Source organism: Eptesicus fuscus, chromosome 4 (assembly GCF_027574615.1).
Source record: "Eptesicus fuscus isolate TK198812 chromosome 4, DD_ASM_mEF_20220401, whole genome shotgun sequence".
Taxonomy (NCBI): domain Eukaryota; kingdom Metazoa; phylum Chordata; class Mammalia; order Chiroptera; family Vespertilionidae; genus Eptesicus; species Eptesicus fuscus.
The window spans coordinates 19,382,083-19,401,992 of NC_072476.1; the positions used below are offsets into that span (position 1 = coordinate 19,382,083).

Here is a 19,910-nt window from a genome sequence, read left to right on the forward strand (position 1 = left end):
GCTTCAGCTGTTGGAGCCTTGCACGGGCAGGGTCTCCTCCAAGGAGTGAGGGGTCAGACCACCCCTTTACTCTGAGAATCCCTTTCCTCCTGTTTCTTAGTGAAGGACCAGCAGCTCAGACACCTAATTACTTGTTTCAGTAACACACAAAAAGCACAGCTTGTAATCTGGTGTACCTCAATGTGAGTAACAGAGCCCTTCCTCCCCTGTGTTTTCATTTAGCTTTATCATAATGTTGCCTAAGTGTGTGAAAACCTTGAAGCAGGTATAAACCCCATGTTCTTAAGCCTTACATCAGATCATCCTTACCAATTATTTTACAAGCACAGCCACAAAACCAAGAAAATTCACATTAACAACATTAATTTAGTATGACAGGATTCTGTCCTGCTGGAACTACACTGCCACTGGTAAGGAGAGTGTGGTGCAGGTAGGCCCGCCCGCTTTTCAAGTCTGGCCCGCAAACACTTCCACACGCCATGCAGCGACTGGCTCTCCGCTTACTTGTTTTTCTTCATCCAGAGCTCAGGAAGGAATGAGCCCTGGGTGGGTCCACAGGTGGGAATCAGGTGACTCTTGTCCAGTGGGCCCTTCGTTAGGCACTCACTGAATGTGGACTGACTGAAAGAACAACGAAATGATCATTAAGGTCACATTCACATAAGGTGCACAGTAGGTATTTGTGGAATGAATGAACTCAGTGATTGGGATTTGTTTTGTAGTTAAATGTGGGAATAATTTGGCCATGTGAAGGTGAGAAAACTTACCTACCTCATCATCATCATTGCTAAGGTTGAATGCCTGCCAGAGCCCCGGACATGGGTAAATTCATGTGATCATACTATGTAGTCTCTATGATAGTAAACATGTTTTGTATGTTTCTGTGTGTGTTTTTTAGGTAAGTAGGTAGGTACTACATTTGGTTATTCTGCCTGTACCTTTAATTTGAATTGTATTTATTTTATTTAACAGTATATTCACCCTATTCAAACAATACAAAGTGACATGTAGGGAGGGGTCTCTCTCTGAACCCTGACCCTCCAGGCACCCAGTTCCACTGCCCAAAGGCAGCTGGTGTTTCAGTTTCTGCCTTTAATATATGTGTGTATGTGTGTGTGTGTGTGTGTTCACTTAAAAAAATTTTTTTAAGTTAAAAAGTTCAGATAGGTAAAAACCAAGTTTCTTTTCTAGTTTTGTTCAGCCCCCTGATTTTTATCCCTGGAGACAACTATAGTTACAGGGTTTTCCTCTGTCCTTCCAGAAATGTTCTCTACCAGGGGTTCTCAACTGGGAGTGATTTCAAAACCTTTCTCCCCACAGGGGATGTTTGGCAATGTCTGGAGATGTTTCTGGTTGTCATAACTGGGGTGGGGAGTGCTACTGGCATCTAGTGGGTAGAGACCAGAGATGCTGCCAGATATCCTACAATGCGCAGGACAGCCCCACAATATAGGGTTATGGCCTGACATTAGTGCCGAGGTTTGAAACCTTGTTCCATGTATATACATAAAAACAAATACAAATGTGTGCACACACCCTTTTTATATACAAATAGTAGATAACCCTACACTGTGCTACACCGGTTTGCCTTTCCATTTTAAAGCAAAGTAGCAGGTGTGTCTGAACGAGCTTTGTGAGGCAGTTTTGAATACTCTGATTCCTAAAGCTGTTCCTCTGAATATTGGGCAACAGGGTGGGGTGGTGGGGCCATCCCAGATGGCCCAGTGCCTTCGGATTTTGCATCCTGGCACAACTCAGTCTATCTCTGGCTCGTGTGGCTTTTCTTCCCCACAGTTTCCACACCTACCCATACTGCCATGAAATTCTGGTGTGCCGAAGCCCACCGCAGGGGTCAGCGCTCATTCCAGTGGTGGCTCTCTGTGCAGCTGATCCTTTGCCAAGTCCTTGATTGGAACAAGACTCACCAGCCCCTTCTTCCCGTATAACTAAAGTATTGGGCCGGTGCCTTCTAATCTTTTCCTAATCGAATTTGACACTGAAATGCCTGTGGAGAGGAAAGAGTGTGCTGGTTTGGCTGCTCCTTCCCCACTGTGCTTTACTTCAGCTGGATTTGGCCTCGCCCAGCCATGAGGGACAGTCTTGCTTTTAATGCATTTCCTTCCGCTGAAGAAGAGCAGCCAGCCAAATAGGCAACAGTCTGAATGAAGGGGGCGGTAGGGGGGGCAACCCTAGAAGGAGAAACGTGTAACTCATTTTTCCTGAATGTCACCCATTCTTTGGATTTTGCATCACAGAGATTGCTACTTAATATGGGGCTTGTGTAGCCCAGTATCGCTGCAGATCAAGAAAGGAAGAGGTTGAAAGACTGCACACTTTGATGCAAATCCCATTTCTTCTTTCTCACCAGGTCTTCCTAATTATACATCATGCACCCCTGGTGAACTCGTTAGCTGAAGTCATTCTGAATGGTGATCTGTCTGAGATGTACGCTAAGACTGAACAGGATGTTCAGAGAAGTTGTGTAAGTCATTAGTGTTACGACTGTTTCTAGACCCTGATAAGAAGCCATGGCTCATTTTGTTAACTTGTGTGTTTCTCTAAAACCGGAAACCAACTTTCTGCTTACAGCAACAGTGACGTCTCAACTATGTTGGGATTCAGGGAACCTAATCAGAGTCTTGAAATGAGTACCCAGGAAAAGCTGGGGGTCTATACCAAGAATAGATTCAGTGAATGTATGTTATTATTATTTATTTTATTTTCAAGAAAAATGATTTTAAATATAATTTTACATGCAATAAACATTGATGCTTCAAGAAAAACGATTTAAATATAATGTTACATGCATGATTGTATGTTATTGAACATGGAATTGTACTCCTTTGGGCCTCAGGTTGTATATCTATGAGACACTGTTATGGGGACAAAATGAGAGAATACCTTGCCTAAGACACCAATAGCTATAGAGGCTGGTTATGGGACATCTACGAAGAGATAGGCCCCATCTGAGGGCAGTAAGGGAGTGTTGGGGACTGTAGCAAATTGGAGAGTGTATGCGTCCTTTGTGAGCAGCTGCTGTTCCACCCCAGACTGCAGTCATTCTGCAGGAATATGGATGCAATATTGCTAGGTTTTCTCATATTTCCAGAGAAGCTGGAAATCTGCATTTTGATACAAAACCTCCCAGGATTTAAATTATCACTCAACTGTGGCCTAAACAGGACATATGTGGTTTGTGCATGTTTGTGCATTTTGTGCTCTGCCAAAGGCAAACACCGGATGACCAGTATAATGATTTCTGAGGCTTTCCCAGCTTGGCTCCCGTGTATTTTGCCTGCCTTCACTCCTCCCCTCCTGCTCATATGTACTGAGCTCCAGGCTACTTTAGTACTGGCCCAGGTTGCTTTTCCCCAGTGTGCCCATGTTTTTACTGTTGTACCGGTGTCCTTACCAAACCCCAAATCTGGAAGGCCCTTGCTGCTGGTTCCCTCTTACCAGCTTTAAGCAGCTTATGGCAGGCATCTTGTTTGTCGTTGTATCTGCTGCAGTGTGGACTGAGCAGACATATCTGAAAGGAGCCCTGAGTGTAGGCACACAGGTAAAAGGCTGGCCTTGCCCTCGGGCAGTCAGCTTTGTTGCCATATCTGAAGGAGTGGGTGTGTGTGTGTGTGTGTGGGGGGGATCCTGTTGTATGAAAGGCCAGAACTGTATGGTGTACATTCATTACAAGAGTCCCCTGTCCTTCTTGTTTTTCTGGTGTAGGATAGCTAAGCCAGGCCATTTTTCTTTAAGGGAGCATTTGAGCCTCTTAAAAGGTTCCCAGAAACTTTCTGTCCTTATTGGTGGTGGCATTAGTTCAACTGTATTGAATGGGGCCTTTTCATGGCCCCTGTGTGGCCCGTCCTCTCTTTGATTCATTCAACAAGTGTTTCTTAAGTCCTTTCTTTGGACCTGGCATCATGCTACTTCTGGGAATATAGAAAATTCTAATAGCCTCTGTCACATTGGAGCTTTACAGTACAGTAGGAGAGACAAATGTTGATCAATATACAAATAACTGTACTATCTCGAGTCTTCTAAGTGCTCTAAAGAGAAGGTGTAGTGCTTGGTGAGAGGATTTAACCTAGAGATGGTGGGGGTGACAGTGTGGAGCAGAAAACACTCCCTTAATGGTCCTAAAGGTCCTTGGTCAAGACAACACATGGTCTAGAAAATGTGGAGCTGACTTGGTGTTTATGAAGCCAGAGATATTTCTTTGCAGCTTTCCTAAGCTCACTTTTGCAGAACGAATGCAAGTAATGGCGACAGAATCAGCAGGGCTGCTGAGGACCCTGCCAGCCAGCAGGTTATCTTGGGCAAGTTGTTTCATCCCAGATAGAAAACAGGGAGAGCAAGCCCTACGCCAAAGGGCTCTTGGTGAGGATAGGAAGAAAATACACTTAAAGTGCCATCAATTCTGCAGGTTGCAACCCAGTCCTCGGAGTTGTTTGGTTTGGTCTTCATGTGGATAAAAGAAAATTTTATGAATTAAGAATTTTCACTGAAAATTGATTTCACGATTGTCTTGAACAGTCAGAAAATCTGGTCCCATTGTGCATATGTTTCTGCAGGAAGCATCTCAGAGGCTGCCCCTCACATGAGGCATGTGTTTGCCTTTCAGTTTCCCTAATCCCCACCCCAACCTGCACTAGTTCATACTACAGTTACATGAATAACAAGTTAGAATGTATTGGGCCCCTTTGGACTTACTTTCATCTTGTGATTTCCAGAACCCAAATAGCTGCTAAGGCTTCATCACAGAATGTCTTCCTATGTGACACTCACTGCTGAGGTTAGACTTGGTTTTCCAAGATAGACCCCAGAGATGGTTGGGGTGCTAGGGTTTGCAGGTGTGTGTGTGTGTTTAAATTGATTTTAAAGAGAGGATGAGAGAGAAAGAGAAGCATTTGATGTGAGAGAGAAACATCAATTGGTTGCCTCCAACACACACCCTGTTGTCTGGGGGATTGAATCTACAACCTGGGCATGTGCCCTGACTGGGAATTGAACCCGCCACCTTTTGGTGTACTTGATGATGCTCCAACCTACTGAGCCTCACTGGCTAGGGCTGCAGGGTTTCTTTTTAAATTGAAATTGATTGGCATGACCTTGTAAGAAATAATATCCTTTCCCTAGCTTTTCTCCATTGATAACATCTTGCAAAACTTTAAGTACCGCAAGCAGGATATTGACATTGAGACATGGGGTTTACCGTTTGAGCAAAAGCTAATTGCAGAAAGTTACTGGTGACTTCTCAGCTTCGGATACCCACTTTAGTCAAACCATCTAATCAAAGGGAGAATTTAGGAGATTTGTTCTTTTTCCCTATGGCTTCTGCTTGGGATGAAGGTTGTTCCTTCAATGTGATAGAGGCACAGTGCTCATTGTGGTGGATTTCTGAACTGAAAATGAGATTTTTCTGAGCGTGGAATCAGTTGCCATCCCAAGTGAAAGTGTCAGCTTTCTACTTCCGGTTTTTGCCTTTCCCTTGGTGTGAAATCAAAGTTTGTTGTATTCTGATGACATTTGGGAAAAGTGGAGGTAAATCTCATTTATGACTTGTTTGACAATAGTCCTGGTAAGATTTACCTTCCTTCCCTCTGAGCAAGAACAGTCTCCTATTGTTTCCTGCCTAACTCGGATGTGGTTTGGTCATACTTGTTTTAAGTTTCTTGGTCTTTTTTAACCTACTTTCTCCTTCCCGTAATTTGTAGATAAGTTACTGGTATTGCTTCATTTTTACCAGCAGACCTTTCACAAAACCAAACCAAAATTGAAGAGAGAGAAGCAGAGGGAAGAGCAGAGTTATTTGAAAAGTCTGTAATTTAGGGTTAAATTTAAAATACATCAGCATGGTTAGATAAATGTCTAATTGAAATTCATCTGTGCATTAAAATACTATGGTTCTTGCTAAGGGATAATTTCTTGCTATAATTCTAATGCAGAGCAGATAGTGTGTTTCTTGTTAGGGAAACAGAGTAAGAGAACACTAATTCTGAAACTGCTAACATCTCATTATTCTTGCAATATGAACATATAGATTAGATTATGGGATATGCCTCATGACCTGTAGGTACTTTTTTTTTTTTTTAAGTAGGGACTTTTTTCATCCTGGGTTTCTGTGGATAGATTCCTTAGTTCTTGTATTCATTAATTCATTTATTCCTCATCAGAGACTCAATGATGCACAAAAACAAACAAACAAAAAACACGACCCCTGCCCTCACTGGGCTTCCTATCCCCCATGGGATGTCTTGGAGATGCCTGCATCACTTACGCCATCATGGGGCTTGCCAGAGAAGCTCAGTGGGCACTCACTGCAGGAATGAATGACTCAATGGGTGAACTGGTGATGGGGTCATAAGGGCCCTCGTGATGCTCTTAATGACTCTCAGAACAGAAATAGCCTCGGGGCCTAACCCTCACATGCCACCTTCTCTTTGCTCACAGGAAGGCTTTGGGGAAGGAGTGTGAGAGCGTTGCTGTCGGGGCTGTTCCACATTCCACCATAAGAAGCAGTCTAGTGGAGAGGGTTCTGGAGCCAGACTCCCTGGGCACCTCAGATGCCAGCACCTCATTACGCTAGGTGATCCCTAGGGCAAGTTAGTCCACTTCTCCCAGCTTCAGTTTCCTCGCCTCTGCAATTAGAATAACAAACATGGATTTTTTTTTTTTTTTTTTTTTTTTTTTAAATATATTTTATTGATTTTTCACAGAGAGGAAGGGAGAGGGATAGAGAGCTAGAAACATCGATGAGAGAGAAACATCGACCAGCTGCCTCCCGCACGCCCCCCACCGGGGATGTGCCCGCAACCAATGTACATGCCCTTGACCGGAATCGAACCTGGGACCTTCCAGTCCGCAGACCGACGCTCTATCCACTGAGCCAAACCGGTTTCGGCACAAACATGGATTTTTAGAGAGGATTAAATGCAGCATAAAATGCTTATTCCAAAACCTGGCACACATCAAGACATACATATTAGATGTTATCATTATCATGATCTTAGTTTCTAAGGCTGCAGTACAACCCTGTGTCCCTACTTGGGACCTTTCTTCTAGAAATGATTAACAGAGGCACACTCAGTGCACCCTTAGGGAGGTGCCTTATGACCAGACACAAAGGCATGGAGGGCCAAGTGTTAGCAACAATGACAACATGATGACAGCACTAATAGTAAACATGGCCATTTAGTGGCAGTGGTCTGAGCCCTCAGTGTGCATATGATCTCTGGAAAGTACAAATACTTAACCAATTAATGTGCATTGGCTGGCTATGAATTCAGAAAAGTGAAGAATTCAGGCAAAATAGTCTTGTTTGTCCCAAAATGAAGATGCTGACTGTCTGTAGACATCATTTCAACCAGTTGTGTTGGTCACCAGCTGACTCTCTGGGGATCCTAAGGGTTGAGCTTATACCTAGAATGTTAGCTGCCTGTTCTCTGCGTGACACCCATCCCTCCTGGGAGCTGGGCCCTCTGGTGGCAGAACACTTTGCCAGGGCATGGCCTGTGGAGCCGGCAGCTGAGAAAGTAGCAGCCTGGCTTCTCTGGCCTGTGTGTTTGCAGAAGCAGCATCAGGGCCTTGGGGCTGCGGCTTCAGGGCTCTCTCCACACCAAGCTCGAGTCAGACGGCAGCAGAGCAGAATAGACCCCCGGATTGGAGTTCCCCCAAATCTTTCAGTGACCCTGACCTTACTCGTGAGCCCTAGTTAGTCAGTGCTGCTTCTGAAGGACAGACCTTCTTCTTCCTGAGAGTGTAATGGGCTTCAGGGAGACGGTTGATTGTGAACACTGAAGGGGAAAAAAATAGGCTTCTGTAAATCAAGGGCCTTACTTGCCACAGTTGCAAACATTGCCGCAAAAGAATTAGAATTCATGTGTATTCTTGCTTTTTGCAGGGGCCGTTGTGGTCTATCCATAATCCCTCAATGGAATTACAGCTCCCAGGCACCATTGTTGCCTGCAGAGGTATTGAGTGTGGCAGCTCTGGTTCACATGTAAAAGGATTTGACAGAATCAAAGAGAATCCCAGGTGCAGCATGTTCCACATATCAAGTAGGGCAGCATTGTAGATAAGAGACCTCCTACAAACAGTCGCCTCTCCCTTCCTCCTGTGCAGAAAGTGGGGCTGGACAACTAATCAAAGTCCCATAGTATAGATGTTCATGGAGGGACAGCCTTTATTTAGCCAGGGCTACAGGTGACTGGACCTGAGGGCCCAGGGATGCTGCTTCTGGTTCATTGAGCCAGAGAAGGGCCAGGGGTTCTCGGATGGAATGGTCACATCCTGGAGAAGCCAACAGGGAAAAACAGAGTGGGCGAAGTGGGGTGGGGGTGGAGAAGGTTCTGTGACTCAGACTCTAGCTGGCTTTTCTGTGTCTGTCTGGAAGCATGACACAGAATGGGCTAGGGTAGCCACAAGGCTGGAGAAGGATATGAGGTAGTATCATGCCCCCTGCTGAATGAGTCTGCACCGAGGGTGGTCTACATTGAGCCATTGGTGACTTCTTCCAGGTTTCTGCTAAAATCGAAAAATCCAGGGTGAGGACAGAAAAATGAGGCATCCACCACTTCTGGTGTCTCTGCCCTGGGGCTTTGTCAGTTTTCATCAGCAGCCTGGCTCTTTTGGGCATTTGAGTTTTTTACTAGACTTTTGAGTACCTTGAAGCCGGGTCAGCATTATTCATTTATCTAGTCAACTAATTATCGAGCATGTACCAGGCTGTCTTCTAGGCACAGGAGATAGACCAGGAACGAAAACAAAGACCCCTGTCCTCCGGGAGCATCTGTGGTAGTGGAAGGAGCGAGGGGAACAGTAACACTTTAGTAAACAGCACATTAGCATGCGGGAGGTGCTCTAGAAAAGCAGCAGTGGTGAGGCAGAGAGAGGAGGTGTAGGAATCCCTTTCCACGTCCCGCGTGGTCCAGGGTTCCAGTTCAGGGTTCGGGTTCTGGAGAAGGGCCGCACACAAATGAATGGAGACTTGAAGAAATTCAATTTGGCGAAATGGGGGGCCAGGCGGTAATCCACCTCTAGTGGGAGAACTAACGACTGCTCTGGCTCTGCCATCCCTTTTATTGAGGCTTTGGGGAAAAACATCTTAGGCAAGATAAACAGAAATATACGTGTAGCCCTTAGGCAGGAAATAACAAAAACTTAATGGGACAAAACAAGGTGGAAGCTGCTTCAGCTAACAATATCTCAACTAAAGGGTGAGTGGTTAGAGCAATTAAGGTTGTTGACCAGCCTTCCTGGCTTCCTGTCAACATCTCTCTTTTTAGTGAAACTGATTTGTTTCCGGCAAGGAGGGGCAGTGCTAGGATGCTGGGTGGGTGCAGTTCTCCCTAGGGTGGCCAGGCCAGGCCTCACTGAGAAGGTGACATTTGAGCAAAGACTTGAAGGAAGTGAGGGACCACATCATGTAGCTATCTGGAGGAAGAGCGTTTCAGCCAGAAAGAACAGCCAGTGCAAAGACCAGGGCCTGGTGTGTTAGAGCAACAGAAAGGAGCAGACCGTTGAGGCAGAGCGAGTAGTAGGGAGGGGAATGAGGGTCCAAAGTATGCGGCACCTTGTTAGTCATTGGAGGACTTGGAAGTTTTTACTGGGAGAACATCATAACGTTTGTGTCCCCAGTGTTTAGCATGGTTCCTGTAGTAGATACCGGTTGTCTTGAAATAACAATCTCATTGAGGGAATCAAGCACCTTGTCTCTAATGAGCCAAGGAAATGCAGTCTTGGCCAGTACAAAGTCCTCCGCCAGGAAACTTGGTTTTGCTTGGGGTGCTTTGCCTGATAGGAGGCTGAGGGGCTGCACATGGGTCACTCCATTCACTTTTCTCCCTGGGTGCTCCTGCGATTTAGGGGAATGGTGGGAGTCACTCATTGCCTGACTGACATTAGACATGGCAGGTGGGTAAAACGCATCCCAGGAGATCGTTAGTGGGGTTTCCCCAGTGAGTTCTGAGGCCCTGGCTGCCCCGAGTGACTGCCCACTGCCCACTCACCTCAGTGCTCATAATCTTACTTTAGGGACCTTCCTGGTAACCTCCAGCCAGTCATGGGGACAGATTCTCAAGAGCTTCATGAGCAAAGGGGAGAAAAAAGTACGTTAATTAACTCAAAACAGTATTATTCTGGGTGACACTTAAACTCTGGATGGGCCATTCCTTAGTAAGAGCAGTGCTCATCTGTTGAGCATTTACTGTGTGCCAGGCTGGTTAGCTTGCTCCCCTTTTCTCCCTCCCACAAGGATTTTTGGAGCACCTACACATTCCCTGCCTCAGGGAATACAGGATGAACAAGGTGGATGAGATTCCTGTTCCAACATTCTGGTTGGAGGAAGCAATAAACAAATGTGTCAACACAGATTTAAGATTGGATCTAGGAAGAAATAGAAAACAGGTTTGGTTGGAACCACAGAAGATCGCAAATAGCCACAGTAATCTTGAGGAAGAAGAGCAGAGGCTCATAATAATCCAGAGAGGGAGGTGGTGTTATCTCACATTGTGCATGAGGAAGCCGACATCCCCAGAGGTTAAGAGATCATTAGTTGCAGGGATTACAGGTGTCCAGCCCCAAATCTTCATGCCCTTTCTATTTTGTGTCCTATGTCACCATCTACAATGATAGTCACTTTCAATTTAGCATGAGATGTAGGGTTGTAGACCAAATGTTTTGGGTACTTGAGAGTCACCAATATTTCACAGTCCATTATCTCTTTTTAGAGAACAAGACAAGGAAATACCGAATAAGTGCTTGGTATGTCATTGTTCAATGAAAGAGTACATTTTATTTTGCATGAGGGTTGAACATGCCTCTTCAGTCATAAATATCTTGCAGTTAATTAGCTCTTGATTGAATGCCCGATGTGGCATTGAGGAGAACGGAGACGATGACCTTGAGTGGGACAGGCTAGCGGGATGAGGCTGGTCTCTTGCAGACCCAGCAGCACCTCAGAGGTTGCTTTCTAGGAAGTCACAGCACCGTCTTGATGTTACCTGATTTCTCACAAGGAGTGCTCAGCGAGTGTGCAGTGCGAGTCTCCTGAGCTCTAAGATTCTTTTGATTCCAGATAAATGGACATTTCTTTGGTTTATGCCTCTGCTGCTACAATGCTCCCTGATAATTGGCCAATTCATGGAAAAGAATGCCATGCTCCTCTTGTTAATGGAAGTGGCCTGTTACCTCTTCATGTTTTCCCCCTCGCTGCGTTTTATTTTCCCCATTAAATTTGGCAGCGTTGCCCAGACGCCTCGCTGATGTGGTTGCGATTGTGCATTCTGGACACGCGCTTGGGCTTTGGTTCAGCAGCCCCACATTACTCAGGGTTTGGCATGTAGCACTCCCACCCATACATCACGCTGGAGTTTATTCTGTCTGATGTGTGCTTGCTGATCACCTCATTCTGGAATGAGAAGAGGCTCACTCTGCTGCAATTATCAGCCCATTTCCTTCTGAGCCAGTTGCAAAGCCATGTTGCAGTGCCGTTGGTTATGTTTGGTGTAAACCTGGGTCACCGTGACCCCCATGACATTGGAAGCTCTGTGTATATGAGACAAAAACGGAAAACAGTTATACATTGTGGTCGGCCATAATGATAGTTAGGTCAGCGGACCACCTAATGAGTGGTACGTAAACTGTCTCTGCGCTCTGGCTGCCTGCTCCTCTGATTTGTGTGACCTAGTGTCATGCCTTTGGGGGCTGGCCCACCCTGGGAAGCTCAGCAAGTGCTTGTTGCAGGGGATGAATGTTTGAGCAGTGCAACAGAAGGTTTGAACACAGGGCGCCTAAAGCTGCACTTCCTGGGTTCTAATCCTGACTGTCTCACTAGCTGGTGACCCGGGCTGACAAGTCCCACGCTCTCTGCAGCTCCTTGCCCCAATCAGTGAGTCAGTGTATGTGCTGGGCACATTTCAGATGCTCACTAGGTATTACTGATCATTGTTATTACAAAAAATAACAAGAAAGTGTGCTACCTCTTGCCACCACACAGCAGCTCTAGATGGGGGAACGCTAATTGAGGCCCTTTTGATGCACATGGAAACTGAGGCCCGCCCATAGAGAAGGTAGTGAGCAGCACAGCCAGGACTCAAATCAGGTGAGTGGGGCACAAAGCCCAGACTCCAGCTTCCGAGTCCCTGACAATCCCATGCCGTGTGTGCTGTACACCCCACCAGTCCCAGCCCCGAGGCTGGAGATTGGGAAGGTTGGCCAGTGCCCGGGAGCACTTGGGGAGTCTAGGCTGCTAACAAACCAGAAAGCCAGTGAACAGTAAGTTGGTAGGGAGTCAAGTTTAAAACAGAGAGTGTGATTGTTTTTTAAAGGTTAGCCCTCCCCTCCATGTCTTCCATCCTAGTGATCTGTTTGCCAAGGGTGGAAGGTAAATGACTATTTCTAGTGTGCCCCTTTGCGGCAGGCAGCATGCCAGGCATTTTTGCATTCAGGATCTCATTTCAGCCTCACGGCAGCATGCGATGGAGTTGCTCTTGTCCCTGTTTTACACATGAGGAAAGTGAGGCTGATTTGATCAGGATCACTTGGCCAGTGAGCAGGTCTGAGGTCTAGTCTCAGATCTGCCCTTATGTTGGGCATTTTTTTTGTTAGTCAATATGGCTGCCTCTTTTCTTAGGGGAAAACCTTTCTCTTAGTTCTAATCTCTTAGCAGAGCTGTTTGAACAAAAAGGTTTTCGTTGCTTCCTCAGAAGATGAGTGAGCTAAGCCTGGGAGAGCCTGGAAGGTGAGCTTCCTTCGCATCATCATTGTGGCCACTCCTATAGATCCAAACGGGATTCCGGGGCCATGTCACCTGTCCTTTCCCTTACTGCCCCCTCTAGCTACCAGTCTCTTTTTCCCTCCTTCTCTCTCCACCGCACCACTGAGTAGGCACAAAGAAACCCACCCCGCACTATCTGCCAGGTGCTGAGGCAGGAGCACCCCAACATCACGTCCCAGGCCATGTGCAGCATGAGCTCCTTCACGAACAGCTGGCTGGAGAGGCTGCCCAGCTGGCCCAGCACCACCTCCTGACTTCCCATGTGCATGCTGCCATCTGGGGAGCTGGCCAAGCACATTGTGTCCCAGGATATGGCAGCTGTCACCAAGCACACCCGTTCCAGGTAACTGACCTAGACAAATACAGGCTGGAGCTCTGAGCTGTCCTTCCTCGCATTCTCTTCTGTTCCCGAGTGTTCTGGTGAACTGTTAATATGCAAGACTCCATCAGTCATTTCCTTCTCTGTGAAGCCCTTTTAACTGCCCCCTCTCCCCCTCCTTCCTGGCACAGTTCCCTCTCCTTCCTTTGTGCCCCAATGACCTTTTTCGCCTAGTTTCCACCTGGGATGCACGACTCTTGGCTTCTTTGCTCTCAGCCCAGCACTTGGTATCTAGTCAGGGCTCAGTGAGTGACTAGGTCCGTCCCCTGGTGCCTGCAGTGAATCCAGCTTCCCAAGTTGTCTGATTGGCTCCTAGCTTGTATTTAGGGCATTACGACAATCTGACTTTATTGAAAATCCTTTAGGTAAATGTTGTTGTTTTAATTGAGGGATAATATAAATAAAAAAGCAGTATCTCATGTGTACTGCTTGATGGCGTTGTAATATGATCACATTTGTGTGTAATTCAGGTCAAGCTAGGAAATATTTCTGTCATCCATGCAGCTCCTTCTCGGTCTGTAACCAACACCTCCCCTCCCCCAGCTAATCACCATTCTGAGTTCCAGAGATGGCTTTATTATAAAGGCATTTTTAAAAATTGTGGTGAAATACATATAACAAATACCATTTATGATGGATTAGCCATTTTTAAGTATTCAGTTCAGTGGCATTTAGGTACATTCCTTCAATATATTTTTTTACATTTAAATGGCACTGGTCATACTTTCTTGGGGTAAAACAACTGAATGAAACAGAAGCAACTAGAGTAGAAAGTGAAAGTTCCCCCAACATCAATATCATCCTCAGAAGGAACCGCTATTTTCAGTTTGTATATCCTTCTAGACTTTGCTTGGTGTAATGTCTTGCTGATATCTATCCACACAGGAAAACATGAGATATATGTACATGTTTTAAATCTATAATTTTGTTTAGAATCCTTGATTCACTGATTGTAACAAGCTTGATCACGTGCAGTCAGAGCAACTCCATCACCTGCTGTCACGGGGCTGAAATGAGATCCTGAATGCAAAAATGCCTTGTAGGGGGCAGGCCCAGGCCTAGTGGAGGGCGTTCTCTTTGACATCTGGGCATCAGCTGTGCTGCCTCTCCTCATTCACTCAGTCACCGGGGCCATGTGTGCTTCCGTCCTTCCTCCTGACTCCTTGCTCTTGACCCCACTTGCTGCCCTTGCAGGACCTGCTCTCAAATCCTGCAGCACCTGAAAGGCCTTAGTTATCTCTGACCTCTGGGAAGTCACCTCAAGTATTCAACTTTTAAGCAAGGACCAAAGCCTTAGGTTGGCGAATGAAGGCTGGTGGAAGGCATCATTAACCAGCAGGCAGGGGCAGACACTTTAGGGAGCAGTTTAACCCTTAGGCCACCCCTGAAATCACATTGTTTGCCTTCAGCTGTCCCTGACCCCAGCAACCAGCCTAAATGCCAGCCAGAATCCAAGGCTTCCCTCCTGCACCCCCCAATTGGGTACTGGCCCAATCTGTGGTCAGCAAGCAGGGCCCAGGATCTCAACGCTCCTCCCACAGCTCAGGCTCCTGGTCCCTAGGAGGTGAGCCTTAGGTGAAACCCCACCTGCGGCCTCTGGGAAATACCTTATTTCAGAACATTTTTCTCTGAGGAGTGCTTGGTGTGCTTTCTTTATGTGAAGAAAATCCCAAGCCTTCTGATTTTTTACTTATAAGTGGGCTTTGCCACCTTTGGTTCGTTTCATCACACCTGCTTTTCCTCTGTGCGAAGTTCAGCTCCTGAGGGTGTCGGGCAACTTTTTTCTTTCCTTCCTCCCTCTTTTTTTGTTCTCTCCTGCACTTTGGATACAGTATGGTACAGGCAGCCACGAATTCACTCAACAGCCCATCCCATCGAGGCCCTGCCCTGTTCCAGGCACCTGGTTTAGTGTTGAGAGCACAGTGGGAGTAGGCTGGACCAGGACCCCTCCCCTAGGGCTTTCCATCTGTAACATCGGGGATTATCCAGTGCAACAAGGAGATTCCTGGGAGGCTGGCAGCCACAACATCTTGAACAGAGCAGCAGGAATGACCTCGAATCTCTGCCAAGCCCTATCAGCTTCTCCATGGTAACTGGCAGGAAAAATCAGGATTTTACATTTTTAAATTTTTTTATTTTTATTGATTTCAGAGAGGAAGGGAGAGGGAAAGATAGAAACATCAAAGATGAGAGAGAATCATTGATCGGCTGCCTCCTGCCCACCCCCTACTGGGGATCGAGCCTGAGACCCTGGCATGTGCCCTTGACTGGAATTGAATCTGGGACCCTTCAGTCCGTAGGACGACACTTGATCCACTGAGCCAAACTAGCTAGGGCAAAAAATTAGACTTTTTAAAATATAGAAGAGAAAGAGGGAAAATAATTCCATAATTCCAATATCCAGATGATCCTTGTTGAATTTTTTAAAAAGTTAATATGCATGCATGATTGGAAGTTTCAAACCTAATGGAAAGGTACAGAAATGAAAAATATAAGTGCACTTGTGTGGCTGGGCACACACAGTCCCGCCTCCTCCTTTCTTTCCTCAAAGATTACATTTTAATATTTCTACATTCTTAACGCAGCTTTCCAAGAAAATTGTGTTTCCAACTGGAGCCTTTGAAAAGCTTTACCTGAAAGGGGCCCCACTGTGTCCCTTGTTCTTGCTTTTTCATCCTAGTGCTGTTTCTGTATCAGTCCATCACGCTATGGGCAGACCATAATTACCTAACCACTCCCTGTTGGTGGACATTTAGGTTATTTCCAGCAGTTTACTAGGTAGGTTACATCTTAAAGGTTTGAAATTTCCCCAGCAAGCATGCCTTCCCTTCTTCCACTCCCCAATACCCCGTCACCGAGAAAAGCAGATCCCTTTGGAAAGTTTTAAAATTCATTTTCATAGTTGATTTTTTTTTAAATGTAGGCAGGGAAAGGAAGGTAACTTATCATTCTTATGTTGGATGCTTACTGTATTGACAGGCTCTGAAAAGAACTTTATGTCCATGATTTCATTTAGTAATTTTAAGTAATAACGACTTTCCTGATGTTTTAGACCAGGAACCTGAAGGTCAGAGAGGCCCCATAGCCAAAGTGGAGTTCAGCTACGGTTCACACAGCTTGGACCAGCCCTGGGCTTTGTGCACCGTCTCACTTCCCTGAGTTCTGTCCGTTGTTCTGTGCCTCTGCATCCACACAGAGCTCAGGGCGAGTTTACGTCATCCATCCTTGTGAATTTCTGCTCGGAACTTCCAGCTGGGTGGTGACTAGCTCCGTGTTTGGTCTTGGTTTTCTGTTTCTGAAAGCTTTGGTTATGTATGGCATGCTCTAACGTTCACTGGGAGTAAGCAGTGATCAGAGGAAGCTGTCACTTCATCTCAGGGCCCTAACTTACCAGGTTCAGGTCCTTCATGAGAGAATGGGGGGCATCCGGGGCTGCATTCGATCACTCGGCATCCCAAGTGGGCTCTGATGGATGCTGTCTGTCAAGCGGTGCACGCTCACTCTGAATGCCCTGGGCTCTTGGTGGGTGGTGTCTCTAATTCGCTATCTGGGTTTCCTAGAATCATGTCTCAATTGATTTGTCATTTTTGTGGATGAATAATCCTAAGTGGGTAAATAAAAATTAATGTTTGTATTTGGATGCTAATTTAGCTTTCAATTACGTTTTGTTTTGAGTGTTATTGAAATTAATTTGTGTTCTTGAGCACATTCTACTTATTGGCAAGATACAGTGGCCCCCAGAATACAGTTGGTCGTTGTTGGGGGTAAATTCAGAAGATGGATAAACCATATCAAGATAATGGAAAAGTTCACTTGAAAACTTTCCTCTTTTTAAATGACAGAATGGTGTCTGAACATCATCCAGACCCTGGAAAGAGAAAAACACTCCCATGAGAATCCTGCCCAAACAAATCAGGCTGTTTTCCTTTGTCTTTGCCCCTTTCTAGTCCTGGTCCATTTGCAGGCAAATACTTTTTAGGGAGTACTAAATGGAACAGAGTTTGAGCTCCAGGTGAAGCACTGTTATTTTAGGAAGAGCTTGGGGGTTGGGATTGGGCAAGCTTCTATTAAAATTCTGACTCTGCTGCTCAGTAGCTGTGTGACACTGGGCAAGTCACTTAACACTTCTGAGCCTCTATTTTCTCATCTATAAAGTGGGACTGATAATCCCTATATCTCCTGGTTGTTATAAGGACTGAGAACCATGTTTTCCAGAATATGGGACATGAACCACTGGTGCCACAACAGGCCTTCATTTCTCTTAGAAGCCTTCTGACTTTCTAGGGAAAAGTTCTTTGGGGTAAACTTCCTTTGGGTATGAGCTTTAATGCCTCACTGATACCTGCTCCCCTTCTAAAGAAAGCCAACGTTTGGCTCATTCAGTTACCTTGCTGTTCTTTTCTGTTATTTTTATAATTTTTATAATGGCAAGGTACACTGGTGTTCCATTTCCTTTAGTGATACACTAATTTGTTTCTTTTAAAACAAATTACAGACAGTCCTCGGGCTACGTCAGACTCGACATACGTCATTGCGTGGTTACTTCGCCATCTCCCATTTATTTATATAAAAAAAAAAAGTTCCGTCATTTCGACATATGTACATATATGCTTTATTTTTTTATTATTATTTATTTACTACAAGTGAAGGTCAGGAATTGTTATCTTTCTTTTAAATTTTTTTTTTTTTTACTGTTTCATTTCATTACTGCTGTGTATGTGCTTCATGTGAGTGACTTAGGTGCTTATATAGGTGGGTTCCGACTTATAGCTATTTCGAGTTAGGTTGCGCTGTAGGAACAGATCTCTGACATAACCCGAGGACCTACTGTACTTAAATAAGAGTTAATAACAATAACAATGTGCTGTAGTTAGACAAATTGTGCAGGTGGCATGTGGGTTTGAGTTCCAGTTCTTCCTCCTCCTGGCTGTGCAGCCTTGGGTGGGTCAGTTAACGTCTCTGGCCCTCAGTTTCCTTATCTGTAAAATGAGGATAACAATAGTACTACCTCATGGGGTTGTAACATTTAAATGAGGTAATATCGTCAGAGCCCTTAGAACACATCTGGCACGTACAAAATACCATAGAGTGTTCGCAGAAGTTTTTTTTTTTTTTTAAATATATTTTATTGATTTTTTACAGAGAGGAAGAGAGAGGGATAGAGAGTTAGAAACATTGATGAGAGAGAAACATCGATCAGCTGCCTCCTGCACACCCCCCACTGGGGACGTGCCCTTGACCGGAATCGAACCCAGGACCCTTGAGTCCGCAGGCCAACGTTCTATCCACTGAGCCAAACCAGTCTCGGCCGCAGAAGTTTTTAATGCAAATGACTGACCTTTGGGAACATTGGAGATGGTGTTGGTGAAGTGCAGCTTCCAACTTAGCACCGTGGAATGCTAGCTGGTGTTATTGTGTTGATTACTTAATAATGATGATATTAATAATAGTCATAAAAACAACTAGGAGGTAGCATTCATTGTCTTGGAAATGAATTTCTTGGAGCAGACACTCTCAGAGAGCTTGATAGGTTCCAGTGAGACGCAAAGGTTCAAATCCGTCTGTTGTCTCGGTTCTACTTTTCTAGGCCAAGCCCAGCATTCGGTGCTTTATTAAACCCACCGAAACACTCGAGCGATCCCTTGAAATGAACAAGCACAAGGGCAAGCGACGGGTGCAAAAGAGACCCAACTACAAAAACGTCGGGGAGGAAGAAGACGAGGAGAAAGGGCCCACCGAGGATGCCCAAGATGACGCCGAGAAGGCTAAAGGTACAGAGGGTGGTTCAAAAGGCATGAAGACGAGTGGGGAGAATGAAGGTGAGTGTGCCCATGAACTCTGCCCTGCTGCCTGCTGCGAGCCAGGCTGTCATTTGTGTCTGGTCCCCTCTGTGTGTCAGTGGGTGCTTCTCTTCAATCCTGACACCAGTGTACCTCACTCTAAACCAGTGATTTTCAACCATTTTCATCTCATGGTACACATAAACTAATTACTAAAATTCTGCAGCACACCAATAAATATATTTTTTGCCCATCTGACCCCCCCAAAAAAAAATAGGTGTAATATTTGATTCATCTACACTAGACAGCTATTTGTTGTGTTGGCTATTGTTATTTTTTTACTTGACAATCTAAGGGGAAAGAGGTCAGTGCCCCTGATTAGTCAGGTATTGCATGTTTTAAAAATTCTTGCAGCACTCCATTTAAAAATTGCTGCTGTAAACAACCTAGCCAGTTGAAGGTAAATCTGGTATAAGGCCTGCCCTCACTGGATGGGTAACCTGGAGCAGGGTTCTTTTTTCTTTTTTTTTACATTTTATTTATTTTTAGAGAGAGAAGAAGGGAAAGGAAGAGAGAGATAGAAACATCAATGAGAGAGAAATATTGATCTACTGCCTCCTGTGTGCCCCCTACTGGGGATCGAGCCTGCAGCCCACGCACATACCCTGATCGGGAATTGAACCAGTGACCTCTTGGTGCATGGGATGACACTCAACCAACTGAGCCACACTGGCTGGGCAGGGTTCTGTACCCTTAATCTGTGCTTCAGTTTCCCCATCCATAAAAAGAAGGTAACAAATAGCATTTACTTTTTCTGCAAGAATTAAATGTGTTAATACATGTAACATGCACAGAACAGTGCTTGGCCCGTGTCATAAATATTTGCTGCTACTACTATTACTACTACTGTTGTTATCATCATCATTTTTATCATTATTGCTCTTCTTATTATTCATGATAACCTGGATTATTATTT

General features: G+C 45.3%; 1 protein-coding gene across 3 annotated transcripts in view; it reads left to right on the forward strand.

Annotated features, from left to right (window-relative positions):
• Nucleotides 1-19,910, forward strand: part of CLEC16A (C-type lectin domain containing 16A) — a 215,959-nt gene that overhangs the window by 34,548 nt on the left and 161,501 nt on the right. For 2 of the 3 annotated variants that reach the window (XM_028145526.2, XM_054714725.1), the window contains exons 9-10: nucleotides 2,369-2,482; nucleotides 18,742-18,973. In XM_028145526.2, the coding sequence (XP_028001327.2) occupies nucleotides 2,369-2,482; nucleotides 18,742-18,973 (346 nt within the window). The remainder of the gene's footprint in view (nucleotides 1-2,368; nucleotides 2,483-18,741; nucleotides 18,974-19,910) is intronic. The other variant, XM_028145530.2, reaches the window with a different exon arrangement.